At 50.0% G+C, this 27,563-nt stretch overlaps 1 protein-coding gene across 2 annotated transcripts; it reads left to right on the top strand.

The window, feature by feature from the left end:
* The first annotated feature begins 16,739 nt into the window (after positions 1 to 16,739).
* Positions 16,740 to 22,004, top strand: FOXA1 (forkhead box A1). Of its 2 annotated transcripts, XM_074909210.1 has the most exons (3): positions 16,740 to 17,070; positions 19,494 to 20,721; positions 21,220 to 22,004. In XM_074909210.1, the coding sequence occupies exons 1-3, from the start codon at positions 16,999 to 17,001 to the stop codon at positions 21,258 to 21,260; spliced, it is 1,341 nt and encodes a 446-aa protein (XP_074765311.1). In that variant the 5' UTR covers positions 16,740 to 16,998; the 3' UTR covers positions 21,261 to 22,004. The 2 variants fall into 2 exon arrangements, with proteins under 2 accessions (XP_074765311.1, XP_074765313.1); XM_074909212.1 differs by lacking the exon at positions 21,220 to 22,004 and having other exon boundaries at positions 19,494 to 20,956.
* The last annotated feature ends 5,559 nt before the right edge of the window (positions 22,005 to 27,563 follow it).

Genomic DNA, 27,563 nt, shown 5'->3' with positions numbered 1-27,563 from the left:
GCCTCACTATTAAGATTAGCTGGCAAGAGGTAGAGATATCCTTTTAAAGCTAAAGTATATTTTATGTTGATTTGCTGCTAATATGGTACACTGTATAGTCCTTGTTTAATAGAAGCATTCAAATTTTATGTTATTTTTCAAGAGCAAAAATCTTATTCATTGAGTTACCACCCTCACAAGCTCATCTGAGGTACCAAAGAACTGATCTGCTGAAAACAGTAACTAACTAAAGATGAGCTGCAGGTTCATCACCAAGAAAGCTGAACATCAAGCTGAATACCAAGAAAATGCATTTCTGAAATGAATATAAACACCCTCCTATGGATACTAAATCCAACATATAACTTAATAACTCAATATACTTCAGGGGTAGCAACAAGCGTCAAGGCAACAAAATTACTCCAGGCATTGGAAATGATATTATTCTTATAATAAAAATTCTACTTTTTAACGGAAAATGTGATAGGAATCATTATTCATAACTGATTTCCCTCAGACGAAACAGGGCTAAGTACCAATGTCCCACCGAGCAGGCATTCCATTCCTCAGATAATGCTTTCTGATGCAGGGGTAAAAACAGCTCTCAGCCCCCACAGCAATATCATAAACTATCAATGCTAACCAGTCATTAATGCAAGATCAAGAACAAGATAAAGAGAACAGAATATTTTTTTTTGTAAGAAATGAAAGATACATTTAATTCTGAGACCCTCTTTTCATTTTAGTAGTTCTGTTCTTTTCCTAGGTATTTCTATTTCACTTAAAATTATACATTTCTTACTTCATTAGAGAAGACAAGCCGTGAAGCTCAGTGTAAAGTAAATAAATCATGCATTATAATAATAAAAAATTGCTAGAGTCTTCATCCTATTCATAAGGTCATTTAAATTTAAAAGACACCTGCTGCAAGTGCCTTTGATTAAAAAAAAAAAAAAGTAATCAGTAAGGGTCTCATGCATCCTCACTAATGCCCATACCTAAAAAAATATTAAACAACAAACAACTGGACCAGTAAGTCACCACCAAGTTCAAGTTTTCACTTTACTTTGAACCTGATCGATATAAATTTTAGAAGAATTAAACATCACAGTACTCGAGAGGTCAGATTTCAAAGCTCAGAGCCCAGCAGCTCCCACTACAAACAACAGAAAATTAGTTCTCTTCAATTTTAGAAAATCAGGACTTGCTAGAGGCCAAACTTTTAAAATATTACCTAGAACATGAGACATGTTTATAAAAGAGTAAGGAAAACCATACACGTTACTGACCACCAATAATTAGTTCTGGTAAGTTGAACAAGAAACAGTTTCCCAGGTCCAGGATCTTCTCTAGCCCTCTTCCCATCTGCCTGAAGTATTTTTGTAATCAACCGGCAAATTTCAACCACACAAAGAGAACAGTCCCAAATTATTACCTTCCTGAAATACAAGTCAAGCAATGGAGAGGGATCATCTCAATGCTGCCACACTGAGGAAAGTCTTCTCTGTTTTCAATCCCAATTGAAATACACCAGAAAATTTAGAGTGGGAGACACTGTGAATGCTTCAAACACACAAATAGCTCTCAGAAGAAAATCAAATCAGAGGACATAAATCTACTGAAAATGCATTTTCAGACTATTGCTGCTCATGGACTCTACACATTTAAATTAACACTGTTCAGGATTCTTTTTTCTTCTAATTTTTGTATATAATCAAAAGACAATCTCACATTAAGGGAATGTAAGGTACTACATTTACATTTGATGAGACATAATCTATGATCATAACAGGTAGCATTTTGGTAGCCCTGTGAAAAAATGTTTGTTATAATCTCCTAAAACACAGGTTCATATCCTTTTCGTCAGTCTTCCATACTTCCTTGTAGAGGCAGTTGCTCCTGAAAAGGAGAAGTTCACCCTCCATGGATCTATTCATCCTGGCATGAATACCAAGTGTGAGAGTGATTTTTGTGACAGAAGTTCCAGCCCCCTTGGAGCTAGAACAAAACTATCGGTCTTGCTAAGAGAGGACAAAGAGCCATTTGATTAAAAATTACACATCTACTTAAATTAACCAGCAACCCTCTGGGGAAAATCTAGGCAAGTTTTCTGTAGCATCTACCTGATAGTATTACTGATCTGTCCTGCTGTAATTAATTGAAGGAACTGTCTTACAGCTGCTTACACAATCTACCTAACTGTGACAATAAAGAATTTGTCCTATTAAGACTTCACAAGCTAAACAATAACTAAAAGAAGCAATACTTCCAACAATATTCCAAATGCATTTACTGCAATTTTTCATCTGTCGGACTGGAATATATCATCTTTATAAAAAAAAAGGAGAATAAAGAAAAGTATGTCTTAAACTATAAGCAGTATACACCCCAAAAGAGCTTATGTTTTAATAGATTTTGATATTTGCTCATTTGCAGTTTTAAGGAACATAAAAAAAAACTTGCAGAAGAAAGAGTGAAGAATATTCTATGATACATTAGTGTCTTTATCCATTTGTTTTGTCTGGCTTCTGCATTGTAACACATTGTAGGAGCTGGGAAAAAAATATACAACTCTTTTATAAGTAATATTTACCCAAGAGAAAAATATTGCTCTTGTTCTGGTTCACCTACTTCCATTTTTATGTTGTAGTTCTGTCCAAGAACACTCTCCAGGAGTTCTTTGATCGTCTGGTCTGAGGGAGATGGAGAAGTAGACTGCAGGGAAGCAATTATTTCATCAATAGACCTCGCAACCACTTTCACAGGCAATGCTGGTATGGAAGTAGGCTCTTCAGGTTTGCTCTGCAGGAAGTTCTTCTCGTATATTTTTGAAGTGTCTGGTCTAGTCACATCTCTTGCCTCTTCCAACTGTTCTTGAGCAGACCTCACACTTGGCTGCTTGCTTCCTTTTCTCAGCACTCTTCCCAATTCAACATCTAAATTTTGTTTTGCTTTTGAAATCACTCTGCTTCTCTTCTTACAGATTTCCCTTGTTATTTTTTCCCTTTCTTGAAGTGCTTTTACTTGTATCAAAATCTGAAGAGCTAAATTCATCACTATCTTTAATCACAGTATCTGTTTCTTCAGTTTTATATCTTTTTTAATTCTGGGGATCCATCCGTAGCATATGCATTCTATCCTTCACTTTACTAACAGCTTTTGTCTTTACTAACGAGATGGGGGAGCTATGAACATGAAAATTAGACCTGCAGTAACTGAGGTGGTGCTAGCTGCTTGACCATTACAATTTTTTTAGTGGTACATGCAAATTATGCTATTACTGATAGTTTTACAACCGTACTTTCATGACTACAAGTGGCATTTTCTCTGTTAACTTTTTCAGGCCAACTTCTCTGATTTTTGTCAGCACTGTCTTCTTCCACAGATTTATTTCTTTGAGTCATTACCCTGAGATCGGGAGTTTGTTTTTTCATGTCTCCTACTTCAGAAGATATCCTTACTTCCTGTGAACTTCAGAACACCCAATGAATCAATTAGGAATATTTTTATTTATATTCATGACAGGCTTATGTGGACTCTATGACCTCTGGAGAGGATAATGTTCTTAACTGATGCAATTGATCTGGTGTTAAATCTTCCAATAAGGGCTAAATGCTCACACTTCTAGGAGCAGTAACTATTGCTTGTTTGATCTTCAGACTATCCCACTGAGATTCCCTGCATACAGTCTCATGTTCCTTAATCATATCAGCTCTTCCACATAACTCAGCCCAAAGTGCTCATGTTTTCTAGCAATTTTCTCCTGCTGTATGCAGCCCTAAAATTCAAACAGAAACGAGGTTTTGGATTTTATATACCAACAGAGAATGCAATCTTGCAAAGACTACTTCACTTTGCTAAAGGCGCCATTATTTTAACAAGACTATTCTGGACACATATAATTAAGCACCAGCAATGGCTACCAGCATTTTACCTGAGGAAACAACTGAACCACTTCTATCTTTGGGAGCATAAATTGTGAGTTGGACAGAAACCCCCAAGAGAGAGACAAAACTGAGAAAGGCTAAAGCTCAACGCTTTCTCAAAGTGATCACAAAGGCTTTCCACCTTCAAAAATCAGTGACCCCTCCAAGCCCCACTTCATCTCGAGCAGGCAAAGGGCCCCCTCCCCTCAGAAAAGCACCTCACAGCCTGCCAGCCCCCGGCGCCCACAGCCGGGCCACCGGCAGCGAGGCACGGCTCGGGGCAGCGGCCCCGCCACGCACCGACACAGCTCCCGCCGCTCCCCCAGCCCCTTAGGCCCGCGCGGGAGGGGCGCTGCTCTCCCTCCGCACGGCGCTGGCGGCCCTGAGGACGATGACGACGAGGCGGTGCCGCAGCACCCGGAGGAGCCGCCGCCGCCCCCTCTTGAGCCTGCGGGCAGGGGCAGGACGCGCTCCGTCACCAAGCGACCAGGCTCCCGCTGCGGGAGAGAGCGGGCAGCGCCGGCTGCGCCCCCTAGCGAGCGCCCCCTGCCGGCGGGGAGGGCCGGCCCGGCCCACGCCACGCCACGCCACGCGGGGGGCGGGGTACGTGTGGGGCGTCCGTGGGGGTTTACTCCCCTGAGTGAGCTTCTGTCCGAACGTCCGCAAGGTTCGGCGTCATCCGGAGACGTGGTTAGAAACGTTGGAGCAGGAGCAGGGGTTGCTGAGGGGCACGGGACGGGCGAGGGTATTTGTACCTTTTCAGCCTCGTTTCCCTTTCTGCATGCCGGCCCTTATTCTGCTGTCAGTCACCGGCTTTAAAGTTTTGCCCTGAAAATCAAATGTACAAATGGCATTGCTGGAAATTTGTGTACCACGCAGTGCAGCTGCTTCCTAGACGCAATTACAGATGCATTTTTCCTGAAAAACTATTTTTCCTAATTGTCAAAGAATCAGCTTGGAGATGAAGGCTCAGCATTCCTACTAGGAATTACCAGCAACAGGATAGACTCCATCTCAGACTCCACAAACCAACCAGCCTTGCGGTATTAACAGGAACAAAAAGTCTGAAAGCAGTTCTCTGAGAGCAATCCTGACCCTGTGTCCTAGAGTTTTACTAGCCTGTCCTTCAGAGAGCAGAGGTATCAAAAATATTTGACAGCTGTCCAGTGAAAGCTAAATTTTAACTGTAGTTCTTTTCACACGTGAAGTATAAGTGAACCAAAAAAATATATGAACAGTGTCCAACAAATATAGAGACAATAACGTGCCAAAAATCATCAAATTTCAGGAAATAAAATTTTTAAATGAACATATAAATTAAAAGAAAATGTGAAAAGTCAAAGTGAATCTATCAAGACGGTCACAACTATGGCAGAAACCTACAAGGTCACATTAACCAGGTTTCCAAGGCCGGTTGTCTAGAACACAGGCAAAGCAAACAGCTTATAGGAGTAAGGGGAAAAAAATAATTTCCCACATATAAACTGAATTCAAAGAACTGGAATTTCCATGAATCTCTGGACTGCAACAGTTCACAAAATTACATTTGTAATCCACTTAAGTGTCTTAAGGCAGGTAAAAATAAAGTTGTGAGGTTTTTTCTTCAGTTTGGGTGCCCAAACACCCATGTGATAACAAGGACCTGTTATCCTAGGGTTAGGGTCCTAACAGCATATATTGGATTCAGATATGACACTCCACTGATTGAAAGGCTCCACTGATCTACCAGGTACATGTTTTCCATTATCCTTTCTTTGCTTTGTAGCTTTCAGCTTTGTAGGTTTTGTTTTTCCTACCTAATTGTATTCCTGGAGTTCAAGGAGGTAGCCAGCGTACTTCTTGCAAACAATGCTTCTTACACTGGGCTAGATGACTAACTTTTAGCTTGCTAATGCAACTAAAAATTTGTTGAAGATGAAAATGAAAAACTCATTAGCCAGTCACATTATATCCCAATTAATAGGTTTTCTTCTGATAGCAAGATAACTGACTAAAGCCCTGTAATATGCCCTACGAAGCCTATCTATTTGGTGTCTAATTTGCTTCCTTCTGTCTCTAGCAGGAATCCCAGAGTAGTTGGAGGAGCAGAAGGTGGAAGATGAAGTAGTTGATCTGTGGTGAAGGATTCCTGTTAGCTGTCCAGGCCATTAGAGCGGTTCAGAAGAGGAATGAAGTTTTCGATTGCCTCATTGAAGATGAATCCTATGAGCAGTTTAATGCAGTTGTAAGCCTAGAGAACAGACTCATTTGAAAGTAGTTAAACAGTAAGTAAAGCCACAACAATTTTGTTTACCTAGAACAGTTCCTCTCTGCAGGAGTCACAGTGGGATGTGGAAGAAAAGGCCCTGCATGTGAAGAGGTATTTGCATCAGGAAGTTCCAGTAAGTAGCTGCTACGTGGCAAGAAGGATTTGCATCAAAAAACTTAGGAAGAAGGAACAATCTTTAGACATGGGTTTCCTCTTTAGGTTAATAGTTCTGGTAAAATAGAAAATTAGTATGCTGTAATATCTTACTGAATCTGTTATCTGTCACCTCTGCTTGCAGCAGACCAGGGGCTGGCCCCTGGGGAATGTAGTTAGGCTGCAAGAAAGACTGAAGCCTTGGTTCATAAATGTTTCCTGTTCTACAGCATTTAGACCCTAGGTCTTGTAAGCAAAGGGAGTAAGCACCCAAGGGGAGCTGTTGTCTAGGTAAATCCCAAATGCTATATTTTTCCCCTACTAAGCCACACACACTGCTTAGCAGTCATTCCAGGAGTGTTGCCAATATATCCTCCAGACTCTCAGCTTGAGCTCCAGAGATGACAGCTGCAAAGATTCTTGTCTCTGATACACAGGAAAACAGGGAAAGCTTTTCTCTCTTTCCCCAGGTATTATTTTGTGCCCCTCTCTTAATGATCACACTGATGCTTGAAGGCTGAAGGTGGTTTTTTTATTAAGTACTCAGTTAAACAGGTTAAGCCCTATCTCTGTAGCTTGCAAGTCCAAAATTTAATCAGTAGATGAATCCTTATACTTAGTAAATGGATCTAGATTAGGAAAACCTTGTGCAAGTTCAGTCCCTGGGTACACATCATTATTTTTCTTAATTAGGCCTCACTAGATCACTAAGCTTTCTAACTTTACATAAATTGTATCATCTAAGTTATTAGTCTATTAATGTTACAAGGAAGGGCTTTTTCTTTTTAGAAAGAAAAGTGATCATTAAAAAATTGTTCAGTTGATTGGAGAGAGTGGAAAATGCAGTTTCTTTTCTGCTAAACTGACTGAATCCATGCCACGTAGGAAGTCCCACTTCCAGTGCACACCACTGCCATGATCCAAATTCATGCTGAAACGAGAACGAGGTGCACATAGTGCCCCACAGGCCTTAGGTGGAAACTGGAGCATGGGCAGGAGGAGTTAGTGGTGCTTCCAATAGTCCCCTTCATCTAGGCAATGAGGAATCAGGACAGCACGGTGCATATGAAATATGTACATCCTGGTATGACGTCTCCAGAAAATGCAGAAAGAGTCCTTGGAAAGTTGAATAGCAAATACTTAAAGGAAAAATGAAAGTAAGAGCATAACTATTTTGCTAGCTCTTCTGTGGCTTACATCTAGTCTCCCCTAGATACTAAGCCTCACCTTAGTACCCTTTTCCAGCTGGCTGTGAAACTCTTTTCACATGAAATAGTCCAAAAGCTGCCCAGCCAGGCTGGGGGATGCTGTTCTTCCCCTTCCGGTGTGCTAAAGCCAAAGCAATAGTCTAGTCTCAAAATGGCAGTACATTTGCTCAAAACTATTCAATATCCAATGCAATAGTTCCAGCAAGGATAACAGCATATTTACAAATACAGTTTTACCATTATCCCATTTTAGAGACCAGGAGATAGAACAAAGAGAGTTTGAATGACTTTCCAAAGTCCCCTGGTAGAACCAGTGGCAGGTAGAACCTGTGCCTCTGACTGCTAGTAAATAGAACATCAGAGATATGTATCCTCAGGCTACAAACTACTGTTTGCTCTTTCAGGGCATCAGCATCTTTGTCTTAATATTTCTGCCATGGATATATATCAAATGACCATAAATACCCAGAGAAAAATCAATTCATTATAAGTAAAAATACTGAGCTGTGAAGTATAGCCACTGGGAATGTAGCACACAAACTTTGCAGTTACTCTGTGGGGACAGTAATCTGTAGCAGAAGAGTGGAGTAAACAGGTGGGGGAAAAAGACCTCTTAAATCAGAGAGTTTCAATATTGAAAAGCGTATTGGTTAGTTTCAAGGGTTTGATCCAGCTTAGCTGAAGGAAATAGGTTTGGAGTTTTTTCGGTGATCAATCCATATTGAATCCCTTGTGAAGTAAGCAGCCATAGAAAGGTTTTGTGGAATTAGTGTTATAAATTACACATTCAATCCCTTTGTGAATGTTGAACGCATCGTCATTCTTCTAATCACTATATCCTATCTTTGATCCATAACAAATATGCACACCCAGCTCTACTAATCTCCATTATGATTATGGGATCCCTGTATTTGCCAGTACTATGCCAGCAGAAATAAACTCATTCTTCCTCCTATGATTTTGGGCTTGTTTTTTTCCCCTTATGATTGAAACACATTATTTAAATAGAACCATAGAATCACAGAGTGGTTTGGGTTGGACTAGTTCCAACCCCCCTGCCACGGGCAGGGACACCTTCCACTAGGCCAGGTTGCTCAAAGCCCCGTCCAGCCTGGCCTTGAATAATTCCATCTACAACTTCTCTGGGCAATCTGTGCCAGTGCCTCATCACCCTCAGAGTAAAGAACTTACTCCTTACATCTAACCTAAATCTTCCCTCTTTCAGTTTAAAGCCATTAGCCCTTGTCTTGTCACTACATGCCCTTGTAAAAAGTCCCTCTCCATCTTTCCTGTAGCCCCCTTCAAGGCCCCACCTTTTAGAAGGCCACTATAATGTCTCCCCAGAGCCTTTTCTTCTCCAGGCTGAACAACCCCAACTCCCTCAGCCTGTCCTCATAAGGGAGGTGCTCCAGCCCACTGATCATCCTTGTGACCCTCCTCCTGGACTCACTCCAATAATGTCATTTCCTTTATAATTCAAAGTAAAAATAAAGTTGGAAACAAGATGGAGCCCTTTTGTTGAAAACCATATTTATAATGAGAAAATCATTACAATGAGAAAATCATTTGGTCATTTTGAGTGATCATGAATTCCAGATCTATTTTTTTAGTATGACATGACTGTAATATTTCCAGACATGTGCCATTTTATTATATAGCCCAAGAGAAATTACATGCATTACTTCTAGAAGCCCATCACACATAGCCTTTATTATAGGCACAAGGTCAAAGACACCCCTGGCTTTGAAGAAGGCTGTAAGCAATAAATAGAGAAATTACAACTAAACACCTGCCAAAGTCTTTGCTGGACTCAGCCCTTTACTTGCTTTAGATTTAAAATTTGGTCATATTATCTCTGCTCTCCATTGTCTTTCAGTTAATACAACAGATTTTCCAGTTGGCTATTGCAGTCCAACTGTTCCATTCTCTTAGGACAACTGTGGATATATAGATGTAGACCTATATGTGTGTGCTTGTAGATCTCAGGTTTCACAGCTGAAGACTCAGTGTTTGGGGACATAGAAATCCCATTTAATGACAAGAAAGATCTTCACATCTGATCAGTTTCTTCAGCAAAAGGAAATGCCCTGCAAAGGTTGAGATGTCTTCAGAGGCTGAAGTTCCAGCTACCTCTAAGGGTAATGTTAAAAAAGATTTAAAGGATTTCTAGCACAGGATGAATGGTGAAAGGAATATTCCTAGATATTGATCCTGAAAAGGGCAAAAGGATTACTTGTTCAATGGGTAATAGGAAAGCCACCTGATGAGCTATGAAATTGTTGGGATAGAAAAGAAAGATCAGGTACTGGATTCCCTCCCAATCATCCCACCTTAAGTCACTACCTAAAAAGGAGTAAACCTGAAGCTACAGGAGCTGCAGAAATACTTAGGCAGCTGCCTTGCTGGCTGAGGAGAGGTGGAGGAGGAATTAATTCAATCAAATTCTTCCTTGTCTCACAAGGGAGTAGCTGCACAGGGAACTGAGCCCACATGATGGCTGACAGGAAGGCACGTGATGAGCTAAGTGACCTTCCTGATGTCATTCCCTTAAAACAGCTCAGCAGGGGGATTCACCCTTGAAATGCTTGAAGCAGCAGCAGAAGCTTTGGCCAACTGCTGGGATGACCAACCACTCTACAAAATACTGAACAGCTGCTGCCCCTGAGGAGTCCTAAAACCTTACTGAATCCAAACCTTCCTCTGCTTTCCCATAGATGCTAGTTGACTATCCTATTTTATGGGTCTTGCTTATGATTTTAGGGTGTTACCAGTTGATGCTCACACTCTCACATTTCAGTGTAAAACTACAGACATGTTACATAGGGCCTCTGGGCATCCTTTTCCAGGGCAAAAATCTTTTTTTCTCTATGCAGGTTAGTGTATGTTCCCTGGTGGAATAAATGGTCAAATTGTTTCTGTCTATGTGTGATCATGCTGCCACACATCCCACAATAGCTTGCTGTCCATGTTAATACAGATCAAGAAAATGTGCAGTTAATGCAGCCTGGATTCATTTATGCTCTAGGAACTGCAAGCTGGGTAAAGCTGTGGAACTGCTCCCCGGGGAGGAGTTTAAATAAGCCAGTCTTGATTTTGTACATTTGATTCTTCAGACCTAAAGCCAGCCAAGAAAGCCATTTATGATGGATACTGGTCTCTCCCAATGCTTTTCTGTAAAACTGCCATAGAGACAAAGACAGGGAAATGAGTAAATTTTTGCAGGTAAAGGAGAACGGAGCAAACAATTTGAAAATATGGTGCTATGTGGTGAAAGAAGGGTAGCATTCCTCCACTCTCCATCACTCAAAATCCAAGTCCATCTTCTGCATAGGAAAGTCAGTTTGCAGAAGAACTGAAGTATTATATTGACATGAATATTACAAAGAGTTGATCAACTCTGCACCTTTTGTCCAATACAGTAATATTTGGTTTACATCAATAAAACAGATGTTCTCACAGAGAACTCACTGCAGGTTTTAGCGAAGCAAGACTCATGAAGAGTGGAAATACCTTTTGTTCAAGCAGCAGATATTGTTGGGGGAAAAGAAGGGGCAGACTTTGATCCATTAAGTCATTTGGGCAGCTTCAACAAAGAAGTAATTCTAAGGTTCGTGCAAAATTGTCTCTCTTACCAAGCTTTGTTTCTCATACCAGTTTATTTAGATTAACTGCACTCAGTTCTCTTTCTTGCATCCTTGTATGTGTACTACAAAAATCTGTGTATGTCCTGAGATACCATGTTTGAAATTTGGATGAGATTCTACAAAAGTGGGTGCCATTGATGTACATGTGTTTATCTCCATACAGAATCAAATTCCCATCTCCTCTGACACTGTTTCTTCCATGCCATAGTATTGCAGCCACTTTAAAACAAAACATCCTTTAAAACAAAACAAACCAAACACAACTTTCAAAAAGATATCGAGTAATTTCATAACAATGGGCACATTGATTGAAATACACAACAGAAACATTTGCACTGAGGTTTTGGTAAATTGTACCATAAATAAAACACCCAATAATTAAAATAAATACCTGCATGGCTGCTCTTGAATTAAATGAGAAGTATCAAGTGCATTTACTTTGACATAAAGTAAGTAAAACACACTTGGCCAATAACACACTGCAGTGTGGGCATTCTGCCAGCTGGAGTTCTGCAAACAGCATATACACATCTAACTGTATTAGCAAAAATAAAACGATTGTATACAATGGGTCATGATTTACCTCGTTAAGAATTATTTTGTTACATTAAAGAAAAAGTAAACAAAAAAACCCAGAGGCTTCCTTACTCTCATCGCTGCAACCATCGGATATTAACTTATTAGTCATTTTTCATTTTGTTATTTGTGATTCTTTCTCCTTTAACTGCTGTGATACATGAGTATTTTCGGTCGGGTGGGGTATTATATTTTATGTCAGGAGTGTTGCTTAAGTCTGATGATCTCAACTCTGAATGATGCCTAGAAAAATGAAATGCAATTAATTGCACTGAAATTTAAAAAGAAAAAAAGAGGGACGAAAATAAAAATAAAAAATAAAATAAAATAAAATAAAATAAAATAAAATAAAATAAAATAAAATAAAAATAATAAAATCTGGCCACAGAAAGTCGCTACTGCCACGAGTCACACAACGTCTCCGGGGCCTCGCACACCCTGAGCGTGACCCGTGGGAGCCCGGCAGGCCCGGCGTCCCCCGGGAGCGCTGCCCGGTGCCCGGCGGGGTGGCTGAAAGGGCGGAAAACCCGCGGCCGAGCAGCGGGGAGGCAGGGCCTGGCGGGGGAGGGTGCGTCCCCCCGGCCGGCCCTGCCGGGAACGGGGCAGCGGGAGGGCACGTCGAGTCCGCCCAGGAGGGTCCAGACCACGGGTCCCGGGGAGGAGGAGGTGCAGAAAGAAGAGGGGGTGCCCCCCTCCTACCTCGGGTCGGTCGGGGGAAGGGGGTCGCTAGGTCGGCGCCGTCGAGATGAGAAAAGTTCGCGCAGCAAAGGCTCCAGGCGGGTGCTGACCCCATGCGGTGCCATCACCTGCCCGGGCGCCGCTCCCGAGCGAGAGGAAGGGAAAGGCCGCCTGGCCGCCTCGCCCCGGCTCGTGAAGGCCGCGGCCGGGGCCGGGGGCGCTCCGTGCAGCGGGAGCCCGGGGGTACCCCGCCGGCTCTGCTCAGCGAGGGCTCAGCCACCCCGCCGCCGAACCGACGGGCTCCCTGCGGAGCGGGGGGCGCTGCTGGCGGTCGCCGAGCCCGGCCCTCGGAGCGCCCCGGCACCGCCCGCGCTCCCTCCGCGCCCAAGGGACCCGGCTCTGGGCAGCGGCACGTTCCCGCCCGATCGCTGTTTGCCCGCTCGGGTGGGGGAGGACGTCGGGCTGGAAATTTCCCGCCGTCGGGAGGGCTGGGCGGGTGAGGACAGGGAGAGGCTGGGAGAGGCCGAGGGTCCCACGGCCTTTGAGGCGAGCCGCTGCGCAGCGTTGGGCCCGGCTGGAAAGCCGGGTACCAGCGACCCTCTGCCGGGCACGCCCGGGGAGAAGGAAGGGCGGCTGAACGGCGAGGAGCAGGGACGGCATCCTGGTGCGGAGACAACCCGGCAGCTCCTTCCCGAGCGGAAGGGGCTCATCTGCCCCGCACAAGCCCTGCCGAGAGGTTCACGGCCAGGAGACGGTAGCGCTTGGGTAAAATCAAGGAAGACTCTGCAAGTTAAACACAAGGGGTGGCCGGCAGGCGCTGCCCCTGCCGGGGTAGGAGTAGCTCTTACACTGGAGCGAACCGAAACAGCGCCCCACACTTAAAATTAAAGCCCCCGCCGATTCCACGCGTGGGACAGTACCTGCGGGCGGCGCTCCCGAGCAGCGCTGGGCATGGGGAGCAGAGCAGCTCCCGTGCCGTGGCCGCTCCTCGCGTGGGCAGCGCCGCGGCGGTGCCGGAGGCCCCTTCCCACGGGCGAGGCCCCTCGGCCCGGCCCGACAGGCGGGACCCCGCAGCGGTGCGCTTCCCAAAAAGCGGCCGCCTGCTGAGTGGTCTTTGCGGGGCTCGGCTCCCACTGCCAACGCTGGGTAACACGGGCTCCCGTGGACGTGTCCCGCCCCGCTCCACACACACCCAAACCACACACACATACTTTTGATGTCGGTTACTGTGTTTCCCTCCTTGGCAGCGCGCACCGGTGGAGCCAGAAGCTGAGCCCGTGCTCCCGCTTAGGCGGGGAAAATGGAGCTCACCTCAGCCTGCGCTTTTCTCCAGGCTGCACAAACGGCTCCCCCTGACAAACAACAACAAAAAGAAAGGCAGTGTACAGCTTGTTCAGAAACTGGCGATACGCTAACCAGAGCAGGGGAGAGGCTCTGTATGAATCGAGCCAGGGCTACCTTCCTGAAATCTAGAAAACACATAAGCAGTTAAGCGCGTCTGGAGAGCTCCTGGCTGCTACTGCGCGTCCTCCGTCCTAGGAGACCTTCCCTTTCCTTCCATCCCCTTCCCGTTGAGCCTGCTGGAAAGAGTACGGACAAACCGCGCTGGACTCTCGGAGCATCCCACACAGGGTTTCGCAGAGGCTCATGTGCGAGGCAGGGCAACTACCGAAATACTCTCCTTTTCCCTTGGCGGTGGGCAGAGCCGTCACGACCTTCTTCTTCACACAAGGAAGGCTTTCCTCCACCAAGGCTGCCACTCAGCAACCGAGGCTGGAGGGAATTTCCAGCAGCGGCTGCCCCTGCTTCGGGCTTGCTGATCTGCGCGTCGAGGCAAAGGTTCTCCCAGGTTACAGACAGGAGCCTGCCCGTGCTCTCACCTCTGGGAGCCACCTCGGAACGAGGGAGCTGAGCCCGGCCCGCAGCCGGACAACAGGAGGCGCTGCGAGTTTGCACAACCCCTGGCCCGTGTCGTAGTCGTCCCCCCCCAGGCCCCCCCCCCGGCCCGGCCCGGCCTGTCCCGGCACCCCGACGGGGCGTCCCGAGGGGCCGGCCGGCCGCGGGAGAGGCTTTGCCGGCCGCCACCTCTGCTCCGCCCGGCCAAACGCCTCCGCGGTTGGTAGCAGCGTCCGCGGAGCGTGGCCGGCTTCGCGCTCCGTGCCTGCTCCTTTTTCCAGGTAGGGAGCGAGCCCTGCGTGGGCTGCCCGGCGTCCCGCAGGGTGTTGCTCCCGCGGGGCTGGGCTCCGGGAAGCGGGGCCTCCCCGCCCCGAGGTCACCCGGCCCCGGGCCGCTGCCCTCCTCCCAGCCTCGCTGCATGCGGCGGGACTGCTGGGGGATTTCTGAACCCCACAGACCTCAGGTACTGAAGTGAACAAGCCACCACCGAAGGGGCTTTGTTTTCAGACGTACAGACCGCTTATATTAGTGAAGGGGGGGGGTGCGTACACGAAGACCGCAATTTTAATATCTCTTAGATTTTCCACTGGGTTTTGTTCCAGTTTCCGAGGGTGTAGTTGGTCCATTTGAGAAAGTAGGGGTTTAATCCAGTGCTTTTATCCATTTTATTTCCTCCAAGACACATTTTCATCCCTTGTTCTTGTCCGCTGATTCCAGAGTTTTGTTTGTGTCGAGGATTTAACTTAATTCTGTTGCCAGATTTAAAGAAAGAAGGACGAGAAGGGAACGAACAAAGAAAGGGATAACAGAAAACGCATTTAGAGGACAAGTTAAAACATATTTGTTGAGGCGGAGATATGCTATATCTCGTCATCTGAATCCTGGGTCTCTGTATGAGAAACTTCTAAATCGTGTTTGTGAGGCTGACATTTTCGCAGATCGCTCGAGGACAAATCACTGTGGAAGCAACTGTGGTCCTTCTGAACCCTAAACATACCAGGCAGAAATTCAGTCCCAGATGTGTATTTTAGTTTGTGTGGTATGATACACAAGCCTTTTTCAAAAGCCCGAGAAACTTTATTTCCCCTTCAAATTGCCATTGCCCAGAAAGTTATTTGGGTTTGGTGGGTTTTGGTTGGTTGGTTGGTGGGTGGGTGGGGTTGGGGGTTTGGGGTTTTTTTTTGGTTTGTCTTTTTTTTTACTGTAAGTGATAAAAGTTCTAGTAGCTAGGCAGGAACAAACTCATAAAGGACAGGGCAGAGAAGCCCAGGAAAATTCTATGATCTTGACAGAAGCTCGAAGAGCTGGACAGGGCAGGAGCAGAAACAGAAAATGTTCGATCCATTTGCAAATACTGAGATTACCTCCATAATAACAGCGAGCGTCGACCAATGTCAATTTGGTATATCGGTGTTGCCCCTTTTTACCTTTTACCAGCCTGTGTAAATTCCTCCTCCCTTGTTCTTTGCGAGAAGCCAGGTCAATGAGCAAGAAGTTTGTAAAGAGATACCCGCTACTTATTATTGCTGCTCCTGGGTGCCTGGCACCAGAGAAGGCTTCCAAAGGAGCCTTCTGGACTGGAGGCTTTCCACAGTAAAGATATAAAATGGTTCCAATGACTCACCTGGTGTTTGCCAAGTGGAGGTTAATATCGGTGGATCCGCATTCAAGCCTCTGTCCGCATTTACTGGGTGCCTATAGTGTTATGTCTCAGCGCGGTGACTCACATGGTTTCTAAACGTAAGGCACCAGAAGAGAAATATCACCATCACCATCTACATAGGACGGCGGCCCCGTTTGAAGGGCTGGGCTTAGCCCGTGGAGGGGGTCGGAGGGCTTTGGGGAGCGCAGAGCCGAGCCCCGCTGCTCGCAGCCCGGAGCGCCGGGTCCTGTCCCCCGCCCCGAGGGCGCTGGGAGTGGGGGGCGCCGCGGAGGTACCTGCGCGGTAGCCGGCTTTGAAGTGAGGGGAGGGAGCGGGGGGGAGCCTGCGGGCTGCAGGACTCGGGACTTTGGAGCACGTCCCGGCCACCAAGTTAAAGGAGCATCTACTGGACTTCAGTAAATATTGCCCCTAATCTCAGGGGTTTAAGACTGGATGGCCTTTTGCATTCTCTTCAAACAGAGGGGGACTGCCCTTCCCTTATCTACCTCACTTCATTTCCACCGATCCCTCCTAGCATTTGTCCTGTCCATCTGAAAGGGTGGGTGTCGCCCCCCCCCCCCCTCCGCCTTTTCCTACTCTCTCCCCCCTCCCACCTCCGTCTCTCCTTCTTTCCCCACAAGCTTAAACCAATTACGCCGCTTTGCAAATAAAGTGCCGCCCCGGGGGGAGTTGCAGGCGAGGGGAACTGCCTTGTTTGCAGGTGCATCTCCGGCTTTGTAGGTGCGAACGCCTTTGTGCGGCGGACAAATGGGGAGAGGAGGAGGAGGAGGTGGGTACTTCTGCGACGTAAGATCCACATCAGCTCAACTCCACTCACATCCCAGCCGGCACTTCCTCACTTTCTCAACTGTCTCGCCCCACACCGCTCCCTGCCTCCTTTTTGGCTGGTTATAGAGGAGAATTCAGCACCCCCCGCCCCTCCTGGGAGCTGGCTTCCTGCTAGGTCGGGCTTTCGGGCTCTTTTCCTGCTGCCCGTCGCTCGCTTGCAAGAGGGCTGGATGGTTACACCGGGCAGGTTGGCTCCATAATGTTAGGGACTGTGAAAATGGAAGGGCATGAAACCAGCGACTGGAACAGCTACTACGCCGACACTCAGGAGGTGAGTAAATCCCAGGGTCTGGCTCCGCTGCTGCCCCTCTGCAAGGGGGGGGGGGAGGGGGGGGCCGGGGGGGTGGGGAGCCGGGGGAAGGGCTGGGGGTCTGGAAGGGGGCAGCAATCGGAGGAATCGGTTTGCACTCCGGATTCCTGCCAGAGCAAACGTACCTTCCCCCCTCCCTCCGGCGCTGAAGCTGGCCAGGCTTCCCCGAGGAAAACATGGCTTTCGGGAACCCCGGGGCGGCTGCGGGCCCGCTGGGAGGGCCGGGGGGTCGGGGGCAGCCCTTGATCTCCTCTAAAAGGCGTGATCTCCGCTTGCGGCGCTCACAAAAGCGCCCCGTAAACTCTTGGCTCGGGGCAGAGGACTCGCCGCGCTGCCGGCCCCGGCTCCTTCCCGGCAGATGGCAGGGGGCGAGGCAGCCGCGGCGAGCGCGTCCCGGGGCGGGGGCAGCGCCTTCCCCGGGCTCCGCGGCGGGGCCGCCGGCCCCTCTGCTCGCCGGCGCCGGGGGCCTCACCTGTTAAAGCCGAAAGAGAAGAAAGGAGGGGGGGAGTGTCGGAAAATAGCCGTTTGTTCGTACTTTACAAGACGGGCTGCGGGCGGCGTGCGCTGCTGCCGCGGGCCGGCGGGCGGCGCTGCCGAGAGCGGCCGTGAAGCCAGACCGGGAGGGGGCCCGGCCCCGGCCCCGCCGCCCCGGCTCCGCACCCGGCCCCGCCGCCCCGGCCCGGCCCGCGGCACCCCGGGACGCGCTCCCGCCCCCCGCGCCTCTTTGGAAACACGGTGCAAAAGAAGAGGGAGAACCGTCCCTCGCGCCGGCAGCTCGGCCCGCCGAGAGGGCCACGGAAGCGCCCGGAGACGCCACCCCCCAAACCCCCCCCCGCAGCGCGGCTCGGCCCTGCGGGGACCCGCGATTCGCACCGCGGCGGGGGTCGCCGGCAGAAGCCAGCGCCCAGCAGCCCCCCGGGTTCCCGGCCGGGAAGGAGCCGTTTTAAGGAAGTGCGGCAGCGCGGCAGGCACCTGGGTGTGCGCACCCGGGCGTTGCATCAGCACACCCGGACACAGGGCTCACAGCCCCCCCGCCTCGTCCCTGCACCCCGCGCCGGCACACAGCGCCCATTGGGCCACGCGGGCACAGGCAAATACGTGTCACCCTGCTGGCACCGGGTTTAATAGAGGAAAGTCGGGTAAGGGCAAATAAGGGTCATCCTAATTACGTGCCGTTGCCAGACTCATTTATCCTCGCCACGCTCATTATCCACAAACATAAAGTTAAGCGACCTTCTCTTTTGCTAATTTTTAGCCTCAACCTTTTCTCCTCCCCTGCTATTTATTACTGCATGGATGCAAGGTGGGAAACCCATCCGCGCCCTACCATCCCGAATAATTAACGTGATCCTCTGAATTAAAAGTGCATTTATAAGATCGTGGAATTTGTAGTGAACAGTACTGAATTTTAGACATTAAACCGCCGCCTAAGCCTCATTTTCTTAGCCGTGTCGCCTTTGTTCGAGGTAAACTGGGAACGTCTTTCTCTCTCCTGTTAAATCAGATGCCGATGCTGGAAAGCACAATTGCAGGCTCTCCGGTTCTGCCTTTTTTGAGAGTTGTATTTTGTGGTAGGGTGCTATAATTTTTGCACGTCGGGCAATTGTAGGAAATCTCAGGCAGGGAAAGTTCAGGCTTTTCGTACTTTAGGAAAGTTTTTTGTTTGGGATTTTTTTTTTTAAAGTTTAATTTAAAGACTGATTTAATAAAAAATGCAGACAAGGGGGAAGTTTTCCACACATAAAATGCGTGGACATGAGCTGTTGGCTTTGATTTTTTTTTTTTTTTTCCCGACAAGACATTATCGCATCTTGTGTAAGAATAGAAATTTAAATCACTGCACGGTGGGAGAGATGCGTGAGGTTAAGAAAGCACAGGCAGCCGAATTTCTCCTTGGCGGAGACAGTGTACGCCCGCAAATTTCAATAATCTGACGAGTTTAAATATTTAGCTAGACAGACGGGACACAAAATCGGCAAAACCGCGGCAATACCCCTGGAGAAAGGCCCCTCCCGGGGCGGTTGCAGGGCCCTGCGGGGCCCCGGGGCGGCCGTTGGCCCCTGCGCCCGGTGATCCCGCCGCCCGGCCCCGCAAGCCGCGGCACGCCGGCAAAACGGGAGGGCCCCGGCACCGAGCACCCCCAGCTCTGTCTGTCTTTATACACACGTATAGATACGAATTAGACCTTTTCATCGCGCCAGCGGCCTTCCCGTGCGGCTGCTGGGAAGCGCTTATCCGGCTGCCGGGGCTGCGGGCGGCGTCCCGCGGCGGGACGGGGGCACGGCCCGCGGGTCACGGCGGGCAGGGCGGGCGGCTCCGGCCCCGCGGGGTTCCGCTCGCCCCTCTCTCCCCCCTAACCCCCTCTCTCCGTCTCGCTGCCCTAGGCCTATTCCTCGGTGCCCGTGAGCAACATGAACTCGGGGCTGGGCTCCATGAACACCATGAACACCTACATGACCATGAACACCATGACGACGAGCGGCAACATGACCTCCAGCTCCTTCAACATGTCCTACGCCAACACGGGGCTGGGGGCCGGGCTGAGCCCCGGCGCCGTGGCCGGCATGCCGGCGGGCTCGGCGGGGCCGGTGAACGGGATGCCGGCCGGCGTGGCCGCCATGGGCACGGCGCTGAGCCCCGGCGGCATCAACGCCATGTCAGCCCAGCCTGCCCCCATGAACGGGCTGAGCCCCTACGGCGGCATGAATCCCTGCATGAGCCCCATGGCCTACACCCAGTCCAACCTCGGCAGGACACGGGACGCCAAGACCTTCAAGCGGAGCTACCCCCACGCCAAGCCGCCCTACTCCTACATCTCCCTCATCACCATGGCCATCCAGCAGGCGCCCAGCAAGATGCTGACGCTGAGCGAGATCTACCAGTGGATCATGGACCTTTTCCCCTACTACCGGCAGAACCAGCAGCGCTGGCAGAACAGCATCCGCCACTCGCTCTCCTTCAACGACTGCTTCGTCAAGGTGGCCCGCTCCCCCGACAAGCCCGGCAAGGGCTCCTACTGGACCCTGCATCCCGACTCCGGCAACATGTTTGAAAACGGCTGCTACCTCCGCCGGCAAAAGCGCTTCAAGTGCGAGAAGCCGGCGAACAGCAAAGCCCCTCAGGAGGGCAGGAAAGATCAGGCCGGGGCCTCCAGTTCGAGCTCCAACTCCCCCCTGCACAGAGGCCACAATAAACCTGCGCAGCTGGACACCGCCACCTCCCTCTCTAGCTCCAACCCGTCCACCAGCCCCCAGTCTATGGACCACAGCGGATCGAGCACGGAGCTAAAGACCTCGGCCTCGGCCGCCTCCTCCACCATCAGCTCCGTCCCCGCCTTGGCCTCCGTCCCGCACCCCCCTCACTCCTTAGCCCACGAACCCCAGCTCCACCTCAAGGGCGACCCCCACTACTCCTTCAACCACCCCTTTTCCATCAACAACCTCATGTCCTCCTCGGAGCAGCAGCACAAGCTGGACTTCAAAGCCTACGAGCAGGCGCTGCAATATTCCTCCTACGGGGCCAGCATCCCCGGCGGGCTGCCCCTGGGCAGCGCCTCCATGGCGGGCCGGAGCAGCATCGAGCCCTCGGCCCTAGAGCCCTCCTACTACCAAGGTGTGTATTCCAGACCCGTGCTAAACACCTCCTAGCTCTGCACCCTCCGCCGCCGGGGCGAGCCCCCTCCCCCCCTCTTTCCTGGCTTCTCTCCCCCCTTACCCTCTCCCGGCGTCAAACCGAGGTGTTTCCGCACGCTGCGTGCAAAGGACTGTTACTTTTTAATTGTCTCGCAACGCGTTGTGTGTTGTTACGATCCACCACGACCTCCTGCAAAGCCGGCCGTGTCCCGCTTGTACATACCCCCCCCCCCCTCCGCCACCGCCGCCCAGCCCCTCTCCCCGGAGATCCCCCCTAGCCTTTGCAGGGTGTTATTAAAAAGAAGAAAAAATTGTTGAGCTTGTAAACTACTTGTTTGTGCTTTCCGCCCCCTCGTCTCCCCTCCTTCTGTGCTCTATAATCTCATGTAAGTTTACAGGTATGTGGCAATACTTTAACAATACGGAGATGAAGAAGCGAGTAGACATTTAAGACTTTTTTTTTTTTTTAATTAAAAAGGCTTTGAAGGACAATACTGCTGTGAAGTAGCAAAACACTAAGAGAATCTCTAAGCAACAAGAGGACTATTTACTTTCTCGGATCATCCTTTTGATACTTGCAAAATAAACCTTCGGCTAGTACAACCCGCATACACCCAGATGCTGCGGGCCGGATCCTGCACTCCCGAGGGGACCAACTGGAGCTTTGGAGTGCAGGATGCGACCCTTATTTTTTTTCCAAGTGTTACCTGTCTTGGGATGTAATATAAAGTTACAAGAGGTCACAGCCAGTTGGATATTTTTTTCCTTCCCATCTGTTACTGAAGATTCTCGTTCATCAGGAACTCTCATCAACATGTGGATGACATGCTTATTTAATTTAAGTGTCTTCATTGTGTACCAGCTAGAACTGTGTATCTATAACAAGGTTATTTTTTCCCTCCCCCAGGAAATGACTATCACACCGACTCAGGGAAAAGAGGAGAGCTCTGTCTCTCCCCTTTTCCAACTTGTTTAATAGATTCTACAGCCATTTTTTTTTTTTTTTGGTGGCCGTTTAATTATCGCCATCCTTAGCTTGTTTCATCCAGTGTTAATGCACTTTCCACAGTTTTACACGGTGTTAGCATAGCCAGACGGGTTTTATTATTATTCCTGTTCGCTGTCTCAATGTTCTTAATTTATTGCATGGTTTATATTTTTTTCTTTCTTTACAGCTGGAAATTGCTTTAAATTACAGTAAAACAAAGAATTACACGTGAATTTAAGAATTTTTGTTAATTTTATAAATGTGATTGTAATTGAAAAAAGTATTTTGATTTAAACGATAACTGAGAATTTAATGCGTGAAGTATGTTTTTGATCATTTGCAGTTAAGGACTTTAAATAAATCAAATGTTAACAACGAAAGACTTTTGCTATTTTCTTTGAAAATTTCTGCGGCGGGTTACGGAGGACGGAGCCATGTGCTGGCAAAACAAACGTAGCGCACAAGCGCGGATGCGAAGAGGGACGGTTTACGCGGCCACGCTGGTGCGGTGCGGAGGGCGGGCGGGGGACGCGCCTGCCGGGTGTGTTTGCGGGGCGCTGCGGTGTCACCAGCGCGTGTGGGGGTGTGCGTGGAGGTGTCCTGTTTTGTTTTGTTTTTTGTTAATTCACGGTGTCGGGGTAGGTTGAGGGAGGGAGGGAGAGACGGAGGGAGGCAAAAAGCCACCCGAGGCGGTGTAGCCTCCTGGTGCCCTGCGGCCGGGGCTGCCGGGCGGCGGTAGCCAGCCCCGGCCTTTCCCCGCCGGACGGGACGACGCCCGAGGGCGGCACCTCCAGCGCTGCCTCACCTCGCCCCGGGCCGCGGGAACGGCCGGGCCGAGCTCCCAGCCCAGCTCCCGCTTTGTGGCCCTGGCTCGGATCGCCCCCGGTGCTGACAGCAGCCGCGCTGGCGAGCGCCGGTCTCCAGCAAGCGGCATCGTCTGGGGGAGGGGGGGGGGTTAAATGTGAACAGATTTCGCTGTGCTCAGCCCCCTTCGTGCACTGCCGCCAGATAAAAGAAGTGTGTAATTCTCCTAATTATCACATAATTGCCCCCTGACGGGTTAGGGACGGCAGCGACAAGCTAAATTTAAGGATCGGTTTAGAAAAGAAAAGCCAAGCCAGCGTCCCAGAAATCTCGCCAAATTCCTCCAGCGCTACTACCCAGCGCAAAACGGGAGAACAAAATCCTGGCGAGCCCCTGCGCCACGGGCTTTGCCGTGGGGACCGGACCGGGCGCGGGCAGCCCGGAGGCGAGGGGCCGAGCCGCGAGCACGGCGGCCCCGGCGGGACGGAGCCCTCGGCGGGACGGAGCGCCCGGAGGGACCGAGCCGGCTCCCGCGTTGTGCTACGCGGGTGCGCTCGGTCGGAAGGAGATGTACCGCGGGTCACGGCCGCAGATCCTGCAGCGGGAGGGAGCTGGGTTTCGGGCGGGCACCCCGAGACCCGGCTCTGCGGTCCCTTCGCCCTCTGTATCTCCTGAGCCGGGAAAGACCGAGAGATCCCCTGTGGCCGGGGGCAGCTTGGGGCTGCTCGGCACCAAGTCCGGGCAGGTGGGTCCCATTTAAAGTCCCGCTTCTTCTGCCAAAAGGAGCTTCGTGCGAATGGAGAGAGGAAGAAGCTCGGTTTCAGCAGGGCTTCACTTGTGTCCCACAGACCAGCCCATAGAGAATATGCCACTGCGGAGTGGAGACATTGATTTAATGCCTTGTGCTTGTACATAGAAAATATAAATCGACAGACAGCGATAAGGCAGCAGGTTTCGCATATCAGCTGAGGAGCACAGACCGTGTGTAATGGAAATATTCGGGGCGTGGGTAATAAAAGGGTTTAAGCGGACCAACGAGGCTCCAAACCTCTCACAGATAAGGAGCGGAGCCTGTCACGGATACAGCGTGTGGCCCTTCCCCACTCGCCATCAAGATTATGTTCCTTGCCTTTCTCCTCGCAGGCAAATGCTGGCTGCGGTGGGCGATGATCTACCGACATATCAGGGATGCAGCTCATGTTAAAAATGCGGGTCCCCGACCCAGAGAGCGCAGATTCCCGGGATCAGTTTAAGACTTGGAAGTCAACAGAGGGGAGAACAGTCCCCTATTTTCCGTCCCGCTCCTGGTGCTGCTTTAACCCTGTGCTCAAGAAGTCCCCAGCCACAGTGCAAAACTAAACTAAAAGTCGTCTCCGTAGGAAGAGGGTGCATCCCCCCGCCCCGCAAGATGTAGTGGGGAGCTTACGAGCGTCTCCTTCCAGCCGGACCGCTCACGCTGTGCCAGGAGGGAAGGAGCTGGCGGCCGCGGGGGGTTTCCCATGTCGGAGGGGGTGTCTCAGCCCCGCGTCCGGGACACGGGCAAAGCTGGGGCCCGCCAGGCTGCCGGCTCCGGCCGTCTCCGCAATTTATAGGGGAACTTCGCCTTTTCCTACACGGCAATTATCTCCAGCCGGCCACGTGCGAGAGAGCGAAACCGGCTCATTTAACGTCATTAAATACAACCGAGGAGTAATTCAGGGCTGCGGGGGATCTCTGTAAAGATTTACGCGTAGTTTGGGCGGTGAAGAGGCCCCCGGCCCGGCCCGGGGCAGGGGCAGGGGGGGGTGTCGGGCGCGTTTGCTGGGCGCGCAGCGGGGCAGGGGCCGTCGAGGCGGCTCGGCGGGGCTGGGCGGGGGCAGCCCCCGCAGCCGGGCCGAGGAGCCGCCGCGGGTCCTGCCCTGGCCCAGCGGGGGCCTCCTCTGTCGCGGGGTCCGGCAGCCCTGCGGCCCCCGGCAAGGGGGGCAGGATGGGGCCTGAGCCCGTGGCACCTCCTCGGCCGCCAGCGACCACGGAGAAGGGAAGAGTCGATGGGATAAGAACACCTTCAGCCGCCCAAACCAGGGGCGAGGAATAAAATAACAAGTATCTCCTGGGTTGTTTTCTGAGTGGGAATGAACAGCGCTGACACCTACATCGGCAAACAATCGGGGGATGTACGTTCATCGGAAGGAATTAATTTTAAATGTTCGGGACCGAAAGATGAGAAAAAATATTTCGGGGTCAGTTTTTTCCTCCGAAACTTAGTCGTGTCAATAAAATACAAGTAAATCGTGAAAGAACAGCGCGAGAAAACACTTCAGTCGTTGGCATAGCTTTAGAAATTGAGATGCTGAGTAGATATTGAATACTTGAATGGTTACTGGTCCGTCAACATAAACCCGAAATAAATTAATTCCCTTACTGTAACTCCAACTAGCCTTTAAAGGAGCAGTTGACCTGGTTTTAATTTTACAGCGATATTTTAGATAAAACGCTTGATTGTGATAACAATGCACCTTGTATTATTTCTTTTCTGTTATGATAAAACGGGCTCTAGGGACATGTGTGTGAGTATATGCGGTTAAATCACGCTGAGAAAATACTTTTAAAACAGCGACTTAAGAAATATATACTTTTCGTGTGCATTTTCGTGATAATTTTAATTCGCTAAGAAGCAAAGATCTTCATCTAAACATGGGATACAAAGTTCTCTCGGGAGGCATATAGATGCATCTATTGTATATATTAACATATATATAATTAATATGTATTTGTTTCCAGGGGAGACAAGTGGAAATACACACAACACACAATGAGCGGGAGAAAATCACACCACAATAGTGCACAGAGAGTGACCGGGGTACGAAATGTACACGTAAGTCCTCGAAAAACTCCCACTCTGCAATATCGTGTTAGGAAATATAAGCTAATGGTTAATAGCTGAAATAAAAATGCAATTAGTTTGATTATTTAAAAGTCAAGGGCGGTGCTGCAGAAGGGTTAATTTTTTTTTCCTTAATGCAAACCCAGACTTTCCAGCTACTAGCAAAGGCAGAGTAATAACTAAAAACATAGATTGTACATTTTCTGTGATTTGCTGTGTCGAAAGGTCTTTTTCAGCGGGAGAAAATAATTGAGGGAAGAGTGGAAAACGAGAGGCGATAAGAAGAAAAGCTGCCTTTGTTCTCTCTGGTTATTTTCTACTAATTATTCTGCCCATTGTGACAAAGTAGCAGTTAAGGATAGATTAGTGTAAATAACATCGCATTTCACTCCCAACCCGTGCAACTTTCTGGCCCAAGCCGTGCCATGGTGTTTGTGTTTCTCCCCTTCACCTCAAACAGAAACTCATTGAGATTTCAGATCTTTGAACTTTGGACAGATCAAACTGCCAGCGTTCACCTTTGTCTCCAGTCATTCGGATTTAAAACATATGTAGCCTCATGGCAGGATCCATTTGTCTCTACGAGGGGAAAAAATTGAAATCTCCTCTCTTCCCCCACCCCAAAACTCCTACATTTAGTTGGATTCATTGAAACGACCATTGCCCGGAATGGCGCCTCTGCTGCCTGAGCATTGCTCGAATGGGTTTTGCCCAGGCGGGTTATTTTAGGGGAAGCTCATCGTTATTTTGCTACTACTGTTTTTCTGTTGGTAATCTAATTTTTCTCATGAAATGCACATACACCTGCTCGTTATTCCAAGGGTGACCTACCGGCAGAATGGGAATTATTATTATTATTATTATTAATAATAATAATTATTACTATTATTGCAGCCAGCAGACGGAACAGGCACTGCCCGTGAGGGCTGCGGTGCCCCCGCTGCCCTCGGAGGTCCCCCCGCGGCGGGGGCAGCTCTGAAGAGGCGCGGAGGCGACACGGGGTGCGGGGTACGGGGTGCCGCTGCCCTCCCCGCCCGCCCCGGTCTCCTGCCCGGCTCCGGTGGCCCGAGCCTCCCCCCGCGGGCGGCGTTGACCACCGGCGGTCCAGCCCAGCTTTGGGTTTGGGACCCCCGTCCTTCGCCTGCACTGCGTCCCCCGGGGGAATAGTGGGGGTCCCCGGGTGGACATGTTTCGGGTGACCGAATTTCTGCTTCCTGGATCGGGCCCGTCCACACACCTCTTGGCAGCGAAAGGGTGCCGAGCCCGCCGTCGTCCGGGGGACACGCCACCCCATCAGCTGGGGCGGGGGCATTCCCTTAGCGGACAGGGCCCCCGTCGGCCATGAGCGGTCAGACGGGGGTGCCGTCTGCCCCCCCCCAGGGCGCGCACCCGCTTCGGGAGGTCTTCAGGAGCTGCCCCGCGCCGCTGAGAGTGGGACCCGCGGGATTCCTCGCCACGCCACGCTAGCGGGGCCCGGGGTGCCGCCGCGCCGTCGGGCCCCGGCCGGCCCGCGGTCGGCCCTCACCTCGCTCCCGGCCAGCCCAGGCACCCAGGCGCGGAGCCGCCTGCCCCGGGAGCAGGATGTGGCCCTCTCGCAGCAACCATTCTACGGCAAACACCGCCTTTGTGCCCGATACCTCTAAGTGCTCCCTAATGATCTACATTTGAATCGTCTACTGCGCAGTAGCTGAAATGTATTTTCTCCTTCATTCCTTCTCTTCTCCGAGCCTGCCCGGCGGGTTGCTAACACACATTTCCTCCGGTTATGACCAGCGGAAAATGTAAACACGTTGGTAACTAGGAGGTGGGCCTCATTCTGCAAACCGGCATCTCTCCATAGTGACTCTCAGTAATGACCTCTTTAGCATAATAAAGCCCCGGGGGCGGGGAATCTTTGAACTGCGAGGCAGGAGATTGGAATAAGAACATGTCTGAACTTATTCAAATGTATGCAACAAGTTTTCTAGTTCTAAGGTTATCTGATGTGACCAACAGAAGTTTTTCCTCTTCTTTTTTTTTTTTTTTTTTTTTTTCTTGCCTGGTTGCTTTATCTAAGGAAGTACTTGTATGTCATTACGTTATATGGAATGGAAAGGGAACTCCCCCCCCCCCGATCAACAAAACCGAGCCCCGACCCCACATTTAGTAGAAAAAAACAATAACAAAG

Source organism: Athene noctua, chromosome 6, assembly GCF_965140245.1.
Source record: "Athene noctua chromosome 6, bAthNoc1.hap1.1, whole genome shotgun sequence".
Classification (NCBI taxonomy): domain Eukaryota; kingdom Metazoa; phylum Chordata; class Aves; order Strigiformes; family Strigidae; genus Athene; species Athene noctua.
Note: the sequence above shows the minus strand (reverse complement) of the source record. Positions and strands in the feature narration are given on the sequence as shown.

Coding starts and splice junctions, on each gene's coding strand:
- FOXA1 (XM_074909210.1), top strand. CDS start 16,999: ATGTTAGGGACTGTGAAAATGGAAGGGCATGAAACCAGCGACTGGAAC. Junction 17,071..19,493: donor ACTACGCCGACACTCAGGAG/GTGAGTAAATCC, acceptor TCGCTGCCCTAG/GCCTATTCCTCGGTGCCCGT. Junction 20,722..21,219: donor AGAGCCCTCCTACTACCAAG/GTGTGTATTCCA, acceptor TTAATTAAAAAG/GCTTTGAAGGACAATACTGC.